This window comes from Sarcophilus harrisii, chromosome 5, assembly GCF_902635505.1.
Source record: "Sarcophilus harrisii chromosome 5, mSarHar1.11, whole genome shotgun sequence".
Lineage (NCBI taxonomy): Eukaryota > Metazoa > Chordata > Mammalia > Dasyuromorphia > Dasyuridae > Sarcophilus > Sarcophilus harrisii.
Window position 1 is genome coordinate 255,689,128 of NC_045430.1, and position 16,087 is coordinate 255,705,214.

General features: G+C 35.0%; 1 protein-coding gene across 5 annotated transcripts in view; it reads right to left on the reverse strand.

The window, feature by feature from the left end:
- Positions 1-16,087, reverse strand: part of SATB1 (SATB homeobox 1) — a 97,686-nt gene that overhangs the window by 54,529 nt on the left and 27,070 nt on the right. For all 5 annotated transcript variants that reach the window (XM_012551360.3, XM_023505174.2, XM_012551359.3 and 2 more), the window contains exons 6-7: positions 11,280-11,391; positions 7,455-7,909 (exon numbers count right to left, since the gene is read on the reverse strand). In XM_012551360.3, the coding sequence (XP_012406814.1) occupies positions 7,455-7,909; positions 11,280-11,391 (567 nt within the window). The remainder of the gene's footprint in view (positions 1-7,454; positions 7,910-11,279; positions 11,392-16,087) is intronic.

The window sequence follows — 16,087 nt, forward strand, 5'->3', positions numbered from 1 at the left end:
AGTCAGAAATAGAATAGATTTGTGACAGCACAAAAGTGTAATAGAGAAAAAGTAAAGAAAAGAGCAAGCTTGGGGAAACGTTCCATGTTTCATTTCTTCCTGTGTCTAAAATGAAAAATTCCCTGTTTGGATTAGGGAAGGAGGAAGCATGGCTCACAGAGTAAAAACAAACAAACAAATAAATAAAGGATTAATCTCAAAGTTTAAGGAGTTGGTATAAATAAGTTCTATTGAAAGTCTATCCTATCAATTACTAGCCATACTTAGTCAAGTATTTTGGAGGAAAAAAAAATATTTTCATTTAATATAATTATCCTAATGGGTCAAGTGCAATTTTTTGCCTTAGAACTCTTGGAGAGAACTGAATCATTGACTTAAGTACTGAAGAAGCTGAAGGTAGGCCAGTGTAGATAATACCAGATATTTTGAAACCAGTTTACCCATTGCTTTCAATGGGGGGAGTGCCCCCTGGTGGACAACACACAGGAAAAATAGCTAAAAACCGTTTTGACCACACTGTATGAATATGTTAAAAATATTCTTAGGCCAGTTTGGAAAAATTTCCTCAAAATATAGGTATCAGGACATAACGACAGAAATACACTCGGGTAATTAAGTTGTCTTTGTAGGTACAACCACTGTGATTTTGTTCCCTCTCATAGCTGAGAATAAATAGAGACTTGCTTTTAATATATCTAAAGAGTCAGTTCATAATGTACAAAAGTCATTGAGTAACAAAATCTCCTTAGGTTAATAGCATAAGATGAGACTGCCTTCCGATGATTTCTGCTATTCAAATCAATAGTGGCAGAGCACAATCCCAGAGTCTATCATTTATTACCTAATATGGGGTGTTAAAATGTTTGATACAAACTTATTGAATATAATTATTACATTTATGTCCAGTTTGTCCATTTTGGGGGAATGACATCATACTAAAGTCACGATCATTATTATATGACCTTTTATAGCCTCATGTCTTACAAAAATTAAAATGTAACTATAGGATTCTAGCCTACTCCGGCAGCAGACCAGTATCTCATATGCTATGTGTGAGAATTAAAAAGGAATATTCCTAGTACTCATCAAGGGTTTTTTCATGTATCTGCATCATCCCTTACACACACACACACACACACACACACACACACACACACACACACACTTTTTATCCATCACTACAAAACAACTACACTGGATTTAACTCAAATGTCCTTAAAAGGACAAAAATAAAAAGTAAAAATGCAGAAAAACTTAGCTAATTGGGAAATGCACATTTAATACCAATTTTATTCATTTCCCTTCTTTAAAGTCCTACTGTGATGCTTCATTCTAAACTAGGAATGACCCTGAGTTCTTAAAAGACTTGCTGGCAGAGAATGAGCTCTAAGCCCCTGAACTGGCTGTTTTCCTCATGCCTTGAATGCTTTCCCTTGCAATCTCAGACCCGTAGAATTCTTTGATCCCTTTAGCATTTATATTCAGCTCAAGTGTCTTCCTGGAGAAAGTCCTTCCTGATCTCCCTGGTTGCTAATGCCTTCTCCACTAAGATTACTTTCCATTTAATATATATTTCTCTTATGTGTCCTGATATCTAGATATGTGAACATGCAAGTGTGTATATATGTATGTATATGGATGTGTATTTCCCCCCATTAGAATTTATGTAAGCTCCTTGAGGGCAGAGTATCATTTTAAGAGAATCTGTCTGTTGAGTGAAAATTATCTTGAGCATGAAACAATCCAAATGGCACATGGCAAGGATGAGGGAAGATGGATGGTCAGAATGCTCTACTGGAGAAGAAAGGAGGACTCTAGAACATTAAAAGGATCCACTGTGAGGAACATATGGGAGAAAACAGACAAGGATCATCATTTTCCATCATTGGACAGGACTAGGCAGCTAGGTGGCGCAGAATGAATGGAGCACTGGGTCTGTCATCAGGGAAACCTGAGTTCAAATGGGGCTTCAGATACTAGCTGTAGGATGTTGGGCAAACTGTTTGCCACATCTGTAAGAAGAGATAATAATGGCACCTACCTACCAAGGGTTCTATGAGAATATAGTAAACTGCTTAGCACAGTGCCTAGCACATAGTAGGTGCTTTATAAATGCTAGCTATTATGATTATTATTTATTATGAATCGTCATCATTATTTAAGGTGAAGAAGGGTTGTAACCTTCATCAATAGGGGATACATCCATACTAATGAAATCATGGAAGCTTGAATTATGAAAGGACTTTCCCCTTTATTAAGGAAGGTTTTTCAAGTGTTCATCTCTAATTGTTTAAACCGATTTTTTAAATAGAGAAATTTCAAATTAATTTGCAATTTAGATGTTCATGGCTAGAAAGTGAAACTTCTAACCTTTTTCCAAAGAAAAAAAAATGAATTTATAAAGAGATTTTCTAGATCTGTTTATTTTTCTATTTCCAAAGAAGAGTTTGCAAGTCATCACAAGCATAGTTCATTACTAATTGTAAAAATATGTTCAATAAATATTATCAGTACTTCCCAAAGCTAATTATGAATTCTTTAAAACAGCAGATAAATGAAAGTGTCTGCCAATTTGAACAAAAACATAGCCTGTCTGGCCTCCACTTTGTCTCCTCTTTGAACATAATCACTGATTCAGATAGATTTTTATCAGCTTCATGGAACTTCAAAGCATCTACAAAGAAAATATGATTTGAAGAAACCTTCCCCAAATATGTAAAGCACTTCTGAATGCCCCATTTGCAGTGAATTTGAAATCACATGTCCAGGTGAAAGATGATTTTCTAACTCCACCCACTCACCTGGCCCTTTGCCAAGTAAGTTATAAGGAGACACATTCATCTATGTCATTTAGTAGCATGGGGAGAGCTGTCATGGTGGTGTAATAGCACCTTTTTACCTTTGATTCAATAGTGATATGGATAGTGTGCTTTTTCTTAAATTACACTGCAAAGAATTATATGAACACAGTGGCAATTTCTGTTATACTTAAGCAGGCAAATTTCTCTCCACCAGATAATTTACAGAACTCAAATTCAATAAAACATTGCATGATGGTCCATTACTGTTATCAGTTTTGAATAATCCATCTTCATTCTTCATTTTACTGGAAAATAAAGTGTGCCAAAGACAAAAGGGAAAAGAAAAAAAAAAAAGGCAAGGGCCTAAGAACAGAATCTGAGTAAACTCTGGGTTTTATTTTAAAATTCTACTATTACATAGACATGTCCAACATGTATTACACATGTAACACATATAGAAGCTGGATGCTCTATGCTTAAATAGCAACTTTCCAGAAGTATATTAAAGCTGCTAAGTATTTATTTAGAAGCATTAAAAAAATCTGAAAAATATATTGGCCTACACTTAAAACAGGCACAACTAATTGGCTCCTATTGAGATTTAGTCTCTTCAGTAGTAATTCATGTAAGCGTTTTCACCAAAGGCAAAAAGCAAAAAGGGAAGTGTTTCTCAAAACTTAAGAAATGATTTTCTTAAATGAATTTTATTTGTGGGAGAGTCTTCAGAAATAAGGTGGAAAGATGTTCCTATGACTGTGAAGGTCCTATGAGGCTCATGCTGATGTTTTATGTTGTATGCAAATGTAGCAAACATGAAATTCCAGGAGAAGATACTCAAATGGCTCTGAGCTCAATCTCATCTGTCCAATTATACAGACTGCAGTCTGTCCATGAGAGCCCATTCTTAGTTTGATCCTTGTCCTCCCACATCCATATGCTCCACACAGTGGGTCCATCTAATGTTCTAGAGGCTTTCCTTCCTTTCTCCTTTTTGCCAATGGAAAACTTTCTCCATTCTACCAATGGAGAACTCTCACTATCCATCATTCTTCATTTTTCCTATGGGACCAACCCATCTTCTCCTACCATACATTTCCTTGATGACTTATTTTAGCTCATGCTTTTTTGAAGTTTTTCATTGGTTGTAGCCTATGCACACTCACCAGGTACTTCTCCACTGCCCTTTGTGTGATATTATTAATTTTTAATTTTTCAGAAGCTATTGTAATACACGTTTACCCACCACACAGAAACAACCAGAAATATTTATGTCCAGACCATCATTCTTCCTCACTCTTCTGATTGCTTATGTGACAACAGTGTCTTTGTCTGATTATGTCATAAAGCTTTGCATTTGTATGTACATATTTTACACTATTTAAAAAAAACTTAAGTTGGAATTGCACATTGTAGTAAGTGCACACAAATGTGTGATGTGAGATTTAACTGTGCAGAGCTCCAGATATATACATATGCATTAGCATGTGTATTTTAGTACTCTATGCTAACACCATACACTAACACTCTGCACCTGCTTTTATTGAAATGCATACACTTTGAAATAAACACACTACATGCATTCATATGAATGTATAATCAATAAAATAAATGCAGCTGTGTTTTTTTAAGTGTGACCACCCAAAATACATGCATGCTTGCGTGTGCAAAAACTATGTCTCAGAAACTGCATACTTAAATAGAAGAATATGGTGAAATATACCCAGCGAACGATTTACAGTGAACTGTTTCAAGCACAGTTGAGGAACAATTTCTTCCTGAGAACTATCTCTATTCAGCAATGAAGATGTTAACTGAAACACTTTTTGTGTCATTCCAGAATAAAAGAAATAGTTCTTTTAAAATGAAGTAGACATTAACATGATTTTTATTAAGGTACTCTCATCTAGCTGTACCAAATTTTCTAGATCATTTTTTCCCTTCTCAGAAAAATAGTTACTCCTTATGTGACATTAGCCACTGAGTTGGTTTCAATTACACACAAGAAAAGTCCATATTTTTCCTACTATCATAACTAGCTTCTATGAATGGAAAAAGAGGATCAAAAATCTGCAGCTGGAAGGGAGATGGCTTAGTCCAATCCTCCTTTCATTTTACAGATGAGGAAACTGAGCGTAGAGAGATTAACTCATTTGCTCAAGTTTACACATTTATTAAATGTAAAACTCAGGATTCAAATCCCAGGCAGCTAGGTAGTACAGTAGAGACAGTGTGAATGAGTTTTAATCATGCTTCAGACTCCAGCTGTGGAGCCCTGGACAAATCACTGAACTCTCTAAGCTTTAGTTTTCTCATCTGAAAAATGGAGATAATAAATTTCCACTAACTCACAAAGTTGCTGAGAAGATGAAATGAGATCACATATATTTAAAGGCCTTTGCAAGGCACCAAATCCCTACTCACTTTCCATTATTGAGCCTCCCAGTAATGATAGTAAGTAACGTCAGTACTCCCTCAGAATAAAAACAATTGGTAAAGGATGATTTTCCCTATTTCATATTCTACCAATCATCTGGGGACTCTTTGCCATAAGAACCCTTCAATAATGTTCACCATCCTAAGTATTATTTTTGGAGTTATCACTGTAACTTTGTCTTACTATGTTACCTTGGACTTTAAGCTATGTACAAGATTTGTACAGTTTTAATTTGAGTCTAAATGCTTCCTTCTGTACCATGACTTGGTCACTGTTGGTAATGAAGAATTTGATCTATAGTAGTAACAAGTGGTATTTTAAGCTTATTCCGATTTAATTATATATAGATATGACATTAAGTTGCCATTTAACTTTAAAATGTAGAAACAATTGTTACAGCTAAAAAAGTTAAGGCAAGTGTTAAAAAAAAATCACAGCTGTGAATCGACTTGTTATGCAAATTCTACTAATGACTTTATATTGAATTATCTTATGAGACCCCCTGAACTTTGGTATTCTAACTACAAAGAAAATCAAAGTATTGCTTTATAACAAAATAAAATGAAAATGAAATTAATATCAGAAATGTTAAAAAGAACCTAATTCCTTAAATCCAGTCACCATTAAATATTATCTTCCTTTTATGCTTATAGCAAAAATTCTATTTTCCATCATGGTACCATCAGTAAAACAAAAAAGATTGTTTATTTCAAAAAGCCACAGTGCGGTGGACTTAGCACTAGAAAACCCAAATTCAAAGTCTGGATTTGCCTCTTTCCACTTGTGTTATCTTGGCCAAGTTATTTAAACTTATTTAGTTCATGATTCCTCATCTGGAAATCAAGATGGTTGGATGATAAAATGGTGTGTCAGGTCCCTTCTAGGACTAGGTCTGATGATTTTATATTTGAAAACAATTTAGCTCAGTATTTCTTACAACATTTTATTCCATTAGTTCATATATGCACACAAATAATATATATATATATATATATATATATATATATATATATATATATCTTCTCCCTCCCTTTCTTCTTCACTAAAATAAAGATCTTCTATGTTTATTAACAAGATCATCTACTCTGGATTTACCAAACAAAGAAAAGACTCTAATAGCAAAAGCAGTATATGATGAACAGGTAACAATGGGAGAGGGGAGACATATACTACTGCTAGTTAAAAAAAAATATGAATGACAGTGTTGAGGAGAATGACTATGCCATGCTAATTTATTATGCTAATGAGCTGCTGTCACTAAAGAGCTGACTCCATAATCCCCTCAGTATTTCCCCAGGATCCCTAGCTTGGGCAAAAAAAATATATATATAGTATTTTATTATGTCCAAAGCATCTTCCTTATAACAACTCCTTAAGACATGCCCACTTACACATAAAAAAACCTAAGGCAAAGTTGGAAAGGGGCCCAATCCTGGTTACACAGATGAAATTTCTGGCACGGGGTAAGAACAATGATCTAATAAATAGTTTCTAGAAATCCACTAAGCCAATGACTAGGTAAGCAACCCTGATATATCACAACCTCTTTTGACTTCAATTTCATCACCTCTAAGATAGCTGAGTTATTCCCAATTGCATGAAAGTTCCTCACATTTAAAATATTCTGATTCATGTTGCTATTCAGTCATGGCAATCTTGTCTGACTCTTCATGATCCTACTTCAGATTTTCTTGACAAAGCTATGGGAATGATTTGCCTCTTCCTTCTCCAGCTCATTTTACAGATGAGGAAACTGAGGCTGATAGACTTTAAGTGACCAGGGTCACAAAGCTAGCAAGTATCTGAGGCCAGATGGACTTCTTGCCTCCATCTTGGACTATCCACTGTACTACCTCGCTGCCTCCTATGATTCATGAGATGACACAAGACACAGCTATCGCAACTTTTATACCTGCATTTCTGGTAGCAACTTATTCATGAGTGAGTCCTGAATGATCCTACACACAACTATTAATATGGTCTCCCACTATCAAAGAAGAAGTCAAGAAACTGGAACAGGAGATACAGTAGCATTCCTAATGCATGATCAGGAGTAGCCATCAATGTCAGGTCATGTTAAATGAAATGTAGCATTTCAGCCAGGACACCGACAGAACGCACACTTGTGGAGATGATCCAAAAGGAGAAAACGGCCCAGAACAGAGGAGAAGGGACATGGCATGCACAAAGAAAATCTCCCCAAATGCAAGCAAACTGACCTGAGTTCTGTTAAAAGCCACACGTGCAAATACTGCTTGGGAGATTCCTGCTCGTTTCAGTTCATCTCGCACCCACTGGTAGATTTCGGAAGACACCTCTGTGTTGGTTGAGACCTGTTGCTCCAACGGCTTGTTCATAGATCTACTGACAGGGGGAGGGTGGTTCAAGTACTGTTGGTTTAAGGACTGCTGGGCTAAGAGTCTGTTCACTGCATACTGCTGGTTCAGCAACTGAGCCATCACCAGCTGTTGATTTACCAACTGCGGACTAATCGGAGTTGATACAAGTCCAGGGTGCAGGTTTGGAAGAGGGGTCCGGACCGATGGCTGGCTGCCGTGAGAAAGCTGCACAGGGGATGGGGGCTGCTCAGCGGTGTTCCCTGGGACTGGCTGCTGGCCAAAGTTGACGTGGTTGGCACCTTGCTGGGATAGTTCAGAAAGGCTATCCATCTCAACTACAAACAAAAACAAAACAAAACCCAAAACCCCACCATTTTTTAGAAAATAATTATAATAAAAGGTCACATTTATATAGAGCTTTAATATTAGCAACGTGCTTTAAAAACATTCTCCAAGGAAGACCATAAATAATCATGATCATTTCCAAAACAGAAAGACAATGGATTCTCCAACCACCAAAACCAGGTCAAACTGAGAACAACCCATGTGTGCACTGCCACCAAATCTTTCCATTTAACTCATGCACTCACTACAATAAAAGATAAAGAAGAAAAGTTGTTGTTTTTCAAAATGTTGCATAACATATTTGGCTTCAAACTCCCAGATTTGTCACTTTATGTCAATAATGTTATTTAGATAAATGACTTATAAAAGACAGTCATTTGTTTAAGGAAAGAGATGATAGATTTAGGTGAGGTGAAATATAATTCATAGCTATCATCAGTCATTCAATAAATATTTTAAAGTTCCTACTATGTGCCAAGCACTAAGTAAGTGCTGAGGATACAAAGAAAGAATAATATGTGTATATACCTACATGTCTATATGTCTATAGGCATGTCAAAACCTATGCACACACACACATATATATATATATATATATATATATATACACACACATACTTCATATTAGGAAAAGAGAAGCAAGACCATTATTTCTCCCAGTTTCCCTGTTTCCCTTCAAGTTTCAGCTAAAGTCTTACAGGCTATCAAAAACCTTTCCCCAGTCCTCTCTAATCTTACTACCTTCCTTCTGAGATTATTTTGAATTTACCCCACTGATACACTGTATATAATTGTTTGCATGTTTTCTTAAGAGAAAACAAACAACAACAAAACATTCCTCCCGTTCCTTTATATCCCAAACTCTTAGCAGTACCTGGGATACAGTAGGTGTTTAATAAATGCTTGCTGACTTGCCTTGAAGATATGAGTTCAAATCCTATCTTCTATTTGTTATCCATGTAAGGGGTCCATTTAGAGACTTTTCCACTACAAATGTTCATATGAATTATTTGTGCTTGATCTATGGTAGAGTCTTTGGAGCTCATATTGGTCTGATCAGCCACAATCGGACACACTGTACCTTGACCCTGACGTAATGATGACATTTTGGCCATCACCTCTTCCAGAATGAAGGACAACAACCAACCATCCAATCAATACATGTAACCATCAGTAAATCATTCCTCCCTCTCTGGCACTCAGTTTCCACACCAAGCTAGAGTGGACTGTGACCTTTAAATCCTTACCCAACTTTAAAGTAACTTCTGACTTTACAATATATTCCCACTTTTGATTCTCCATGGAATTAGGGAACTAGTGTAATGGATCATAAAACTAATTATCCGTCCCCATTAAAATGTTTTGTTTTCCCTAAGAATTTTTTCCACAAGAAGCTATGGTGATGAGACTATTTTTCATTCACACTTAAAATCATTTTTACCAAAAACAAAACAAAACAAAGCAAAACAAAACAAAAAAACTGATCATTTTAATGTGGTGGTAATGCTGGTACCATTAACCCCAGCCCTTCATGATCATCTATACTGGCCAGGTACCTCACAGGGGCTGACAGCTACATATGCTTCAAACATTCTGCTGCAGGGAAGATGTTGCTTTTATTTTCCTCAGTGTAAAAGCTGAACATAAAGCTGTAAATAGGCATCCCCCCAAATACCACGCTATGCTTCCCTTGTGGAGACACCAGCTAAGTCTTAATCATCATTTCTCATTATCACTAAATATTCAAACTTTACATTTGGAAGAACTTATCACACTGCTGAAGTTAACTGGCATATGCAAACTATAACCAAGAATAGGGGAAAGAAACCTTCTATTTCTACAACCAAATGTAGAGATCAGCCCAAGTGGGCCATTCACATAGAATAGTAATTCAAGCAATTATCACAAAAGTGATGCATTGTCTTCATTACAGCCTTAAGCTATAAAAGGCAAGGAATCTGTTTGGATAGATGGATGGTTTTTCTCCAACTACTAAAAGCTAAAACATGCTCAAAATTCAGATTCTCCAGCTTCCTAAAGTCTTTAAAAAGATATTAATAATTATTTTTGTTCATAGAATAAATTTGCAGAAGCTCCATAGAAATAGTTTTAAAACAGGATATAACAACCAAAGTTAGGTTGCTATCACATACTTTAAATTAACATAATTTTTAAAGACAGTATAAAAGTGGGTGAAAATGATGGTTCTTAATAGGAATAAAAACACAATCTCAAAATAGTGTTCGATTTTGTGAATATTAACAACTTCCTCATAAGTTGCAGAAACTGACTTGGACTCTAGAAAGAGGTCTGAACTTGGAGCTACAAGACCCAAGTTCATATCCTGTCTTAGAGTCTTACCAAGAATTCTAAGCCTTAGTTTTCTCATCTATAAAATGGGGATATAATATTATACTAACCTTACATAATTTTTAAATGAGAAAAGAATACCATTTATTCTATATATTTTGTATGTCCTTAGTTAATTACACATTGTTTCTCCTATTAGAACATGAGCTTCCTGAGAGTGGGTACTGGTTTTACTTTTCTTTGTATCCTCAATACTTAGCAAGTACCTGGCACCTATTAATTGTTTAATAAATGTTTAGTGCCTAAGTAATCCCTTAAAGCATTAGACAAACGTGAGTTATCATTATTGATAGTAGACACTAAGAGAAGGTAAATTCTTTGGTAAAATATTATCTTAACCCTGTCATTCTTGTAACCCTTATCTATCCTTATATATTTCTTGTAATCCTTTTTAATTTATTTTTTTCCATAACAGATGTTGATATTATGAGCTAAAATCATGTTTTGGGAAGGGTGTGTGACTGAGGAATCAGTGAAGTGGGAAGTCATTGGTCAGTACAGTGATTTGTTTGTGAAGATCGTGGGGGTGAAGTCAATTATGAAATCATCTACTTGCCAAAGTGTTTAAATAACCTTTGCAACTGAATGCTGCGTAAAAAAACATGAATTATATTTTTCAAATTGACTGTGAAAATCCCACAATTTTCCACCAAAAAAAATCCACTTAATCCTAAGAGAGATCATATCTAATATTAGTTATTCAAGACCTTGTTAGGTCTTTATAGAGATGTTACAAAATGACAGCTTCCCTCCTCATTCCATGATTTCCTGCATGTCTGACAACCAAGTCAGTTTGGCTGATTTAAACACAAACATTTATTGAATTTAATTATCTCATTATACTCATACCCCAAAAAAAAGAAACACACTAAATTGATCTCTAATTGGGCAATCAAAATAGCTGGCTTTAGATATGATTGTGATAGCCCCCCCCTTCACCCCCAATGACATGTAATGGTATGTGGTCCCCTTACAACGTTTCCTGCTTACCCAGCATATCTTTTGTCTTCTTGAAATGTTTATACCACCTTCCAAATTCTTGACATTTTGCTGCTGATACATTTGCATAGTAAGTGCTGTTCACAATGGATGAAATCATACTCTGCATGAAAAGGGGGGAAAACATTTGTAATATATAGCAGCACAAGTTGGAATACAGAAATTATTTCAATTGTTAAAACCATATTTTTTTATCATCTGAGTACCATAACAATTTTTTTTTTACCCTTTAGCCTAGAGCTTCAACTTAAAATTCATTAAGCAGAAAATCAAACATTTGTTTTAAATGGAATGGAAAGAAACAATCCACAGAGACAAGGATAAAGCTATCAAATAGTAGACTTGTTAACTTCAACATAGCATCTCTAGATTCTCTCACTCAAAGACTTCCATGTATTCCAGGCTTGCAAAGCTTCCATTGAACCCCAATTACTACAGCTACATCTTATGCCTGCAAAGTCACAATACACTTGATACCTCAAGAACCTCTCACTGCTTTGCATAGAGCTATTGTCTTCATTTTCTAGAAATTAGGTCCACTACAAGAGGCAAAATGGTACCCTGGATAGGGAAACTGCCTCAAAATAGGAAGACTTGGGACGAACTTCAATCTCTGACATATACTGGTTGTGTGATCCTGGGCAAGTAACTTAACTTTTTGGTGCTCTGGATAACTCCCTGAGATGATAGTTGACATGGAAGGAACTGACCTAATGGAAGGAGTTCTTTCACCTGGGATGATCTTCCTCTACCAATGAAATCATGGGACTTTTCCTATCCTGCACTATGCCTTACTGAGGGAGTTGGAGAGGTGAGTGAATATATAGTTACTATAAAAGTTCAGAATAGGACATTTAAAATAACCATAGAAAACCATTTTATCAAGGAAAAATAATTTATTACCCAGATTTAATTCAATTAAAAAAATGGTATTATTCTAGATATTAAACTGGCCATAAAAACTCAAACATTTGAAATTAAGAAAAGATATACTATTTTAAGTATACTTCTTTTCTTTCCAATCAACTATTCGGGAGCAAAAACTGTTTAATTTCTAAAACATGAAAAGGAAGGAGAACCATTAAAAGTTTATTATTTTTTCCATTTTTAAAATAGGGAGTTTTAAAAAACAAATAAAATGAATCTTCATCACTATAATTTCAATGAAAAGACCAATGTTCAAAAAAATTAAATAATTTTCCCCACCCCATACATAATAGTCAGTCAATAGTGAGTACATTAAAGACATTTCCCATTTAGTCTTAAAAATAATTAGATTTCCAATTACTTATTCTCCCCCTCCCTGTTCTAACCCTTTGTGTATATAAAAGCTTGCATTTCAAACTTTAGTTGGGCTATGGTGAAATAATTTACAGAATAGAAGCATTGTTCTATGGACAGTTAATAACCAGAAAAGCCAGTTTGGGGACAAAGACACAAAATATTTTTCTATCGCTGTCTACTTTAAAGCTATTTCTAATTTAAAGTTGTGCTATTCTGGTTATTGACTCCACTGAAATCCATTATCAGTGTTAGTTTTATAGTACATACAGACTAGTAATATGTAAACGCTCTTTGGATTCTTATAAGAGCTTGACTAAAAAGATGTGCTGTAATCTGTTAGTTTTGCAAAACACAGATAGCCTAGCAAAGGGGGCCTGTGAGAAACTTCCTGTTTGTTACTCATTGCTTTTATATCTACTTCCACATTTTTATTCCACTAAATTCTCCTTCTTAAAGTGCTCATGATGCTTTCATTAAATCCAGTGGTGTACAATTTACGTAAAAGCCTGCTACAATCACCAGTGTAAAAAAAGCCTTATAGAATTTGCCAAAACTAGAACCCAAAGATCCCTTGATCTACTTAACAATCCATCAGCATCAATGAAGCTTATTTAATGGATACTAATCCGCAGACACTAATAAAACCTATTGAGACTATCTTGTGGATAATGAAGATTTCTCCCAATGGATAAAAGCTAATATTCTTCAGGTCCAACTTTTCTATATGTTCCCATCCAGACATCCAAGTAAGTTCTTGAATACCAATATCATCAGAGCTGTAAAGCATGTGTGAATTTTAACCATTCACTGTAAAATTCTTGGTTTTTCAAAATTATGCTTCAGTCTATTTATATCAGGGTAAGTATTTTTTTAACTATCAAATGCCTACTCTATTAAAAATTTGTCTTTGATCTGGAAATATATGGTTTACCCTTTAATATGTGTGTATATATACATATATAATATGTACACACATGTGTACATGTATACACATCTGCATATATGTCATAAATGCTTATGGTTGTGGATGAGAAATGAAATCTGCAAAATAATCAATATGGATTATAATCCTAGTTCTCTGTTTTCCACACATGGATTATTTCTCTGCAGATTATCTGCAGAAAATTTTCAATCAAACTGACTTTGCCAATAAAGCTTTCTGAGTTGTTTCTCCTCTTCAGATGGTATATAAAGGGAATATAAAAGCATATTGAAATTAGCTTAATCAAAGCATTAAACAGGGCAAATCAAAAGATTAAAATACAGCAAAACTAAAAGATTTTAAAATATTATTTGATGTGCTTGAGCTTTTCCTTTGTATTCATCCATATTATTGTTTCTCTTTAGAGCAAGGAATTGAGAATTCACTCTATTTTTACTAGAACTACTATACTTATTGGCCTAACTTTCTGCTTATATGAAAATGTTCTCAACCCCTTTTTGTTTTGCAATGAAGTTCTAATTTGAATTTATGATGTCATAATCTCGTCACAAAATTCTGTGATACCCACAAATTCCAAATTGTTTTGATGTTAAGATCAAATTTCCCAATAGCCAGAGATTATCTTTTAAATAATAAATATCTAGGGCATGGGCTTGGGCTAATAAATAAATAATAAATAATAACAAATAAATAGTAGAAGTGTTAAGTATTAACAACAAACAACAACACAGAGTTGAACTGGAGTCTCTCAGAATATTTTCATAAAATGGAATTCACTTTTAAAAATGACACCCATTCTGCAAAAATTCTAATTCAGGGATACTGGCTGCTAATTTTCATTATTTAGAATGATCAGTTTAATATTTAATTCCTGTTCACTTATGTATTAACATCCTGTTAGTCAAACAAATCAACAAAGAAATGGCTCATTTTCAGTCTTCCAGAGTGTTTATATTTTTATTGTGAGAAGCTGCCATGTTCATGAGAGCTGAAGACCAGAAGTCACTGACAAGGAGACAATCAGAAAAATCTTTAAATTCAAAGTTAATATGACTTTAAACGCTCCCTTTCAAAAATTGTTTGAGATGCCAAGAGAGTCAAATTGAAGCTGTTTTAAGGACTTTTTTTTTCACTAACTTATAAAAAACATTAGCTCAAGTTCTTTAGAGCATCACCCAAACAGAGATGGCTAAGCATTCGCAGTGCTCTGTGGCTAAGTCCTTCCAATTCTGTCTGGTCTATTTAAACAAGCTATCAAAGGTATTTAGAAAAGGTCAAGACTTGCACAGCAAGTTTCCTTACTGAATGGCCACTCTGTAAAATATACTTGTAAACCTTACGTGCCGGGAGAGGGGGAGGGTGGGAGGAAATCCCCTACTACAGGTCTCAGTTTCCTTAAAGCTCACATTCAGATGCACCTCAGTACATGTACCCATGACCTGATCATCCCTTACCCTTTCTGAGAAAGAACTGATAGACTGAGTAAATTGGCCCTCTATTCCTGTATTCTTCAGACAAGCCCAATAATCTCATTTTAGGCACCCGACGTGTAAGCTTTCCTAAGATCCATAAAGCATACATCACTTCCCTATGAGGGGCTCGGCAATTCTCCTTCTGAGTATGGTGAAGATCTGCTCTGAAATGGTGCCATCTTCACAGACACCCCAGTACTCTAGAATGATACCATCTGCCACAGGCTGAGCTTTCCTTTTCAGCCAAATACATTATTTATAACCTTTCTAATTGTGTAAAGGTAAGGAGAAAAATTTTTCTGAAGCTCAACTTAGATAGATATAGCTAGAATATTAAGAAACCACTCTAAAAAATTGAATGTCTCCAATTTTTTTTTTTTTTTTTGGGGGGGGGGGAGATTAGGGATAACATTTACTTTTCATTTCTTTACATTTCAAACCATTTACTTTTTAAAGTATGACAGAATTTCCCAAAAGGAGGAAAAGTATGTAATGCACATACAATATTTTTAGACAAGAAAGAAAAACAGTTGATTTTGATTTTAGTTTTAATATTCATTGGGCATTTCGCTGGCCAATGATAGCCAAGTTATCATTGAGAATTATTTCCCACAAGAAGGTTCATCAACTGGGATGGGGGTGAGGGAAGGGAGTGATTGGATTATCATTTTAAAATGTTTTGTTGTTCTTTTAACAACAACAAAAACCACCCCCAAACAATGCTAATCAGGTTATTCAATCATCTAAACTAAAACTGTTCATGCTTTTCTGCCAAATCAACCAACCACAGCAAAATCTGTTATCAGTGATTGCTCAGCTTCCAGTCACGAGAAGTTAACCCTTCCTTCCCCAAAAGTTCTCCTAAAATAACCTTAAATCGACCCACAAGAATGATCCTAGGAGAGTAAGAAAGGGAGGATTCCCTTTAGAGAATTGTAAATAGTGTCCTTCCATAATATGAGATTCTCTAACACACTCAACAGAATCCAATCGCTCCCTAATAATTCAGGTGGCCTCCATACTTTTTTTTAATCATAAATTTATTCTCAATTTGAAATCAGGACCAAAAATCACTAAAGGCCTTGTTGATTGTTTAAATA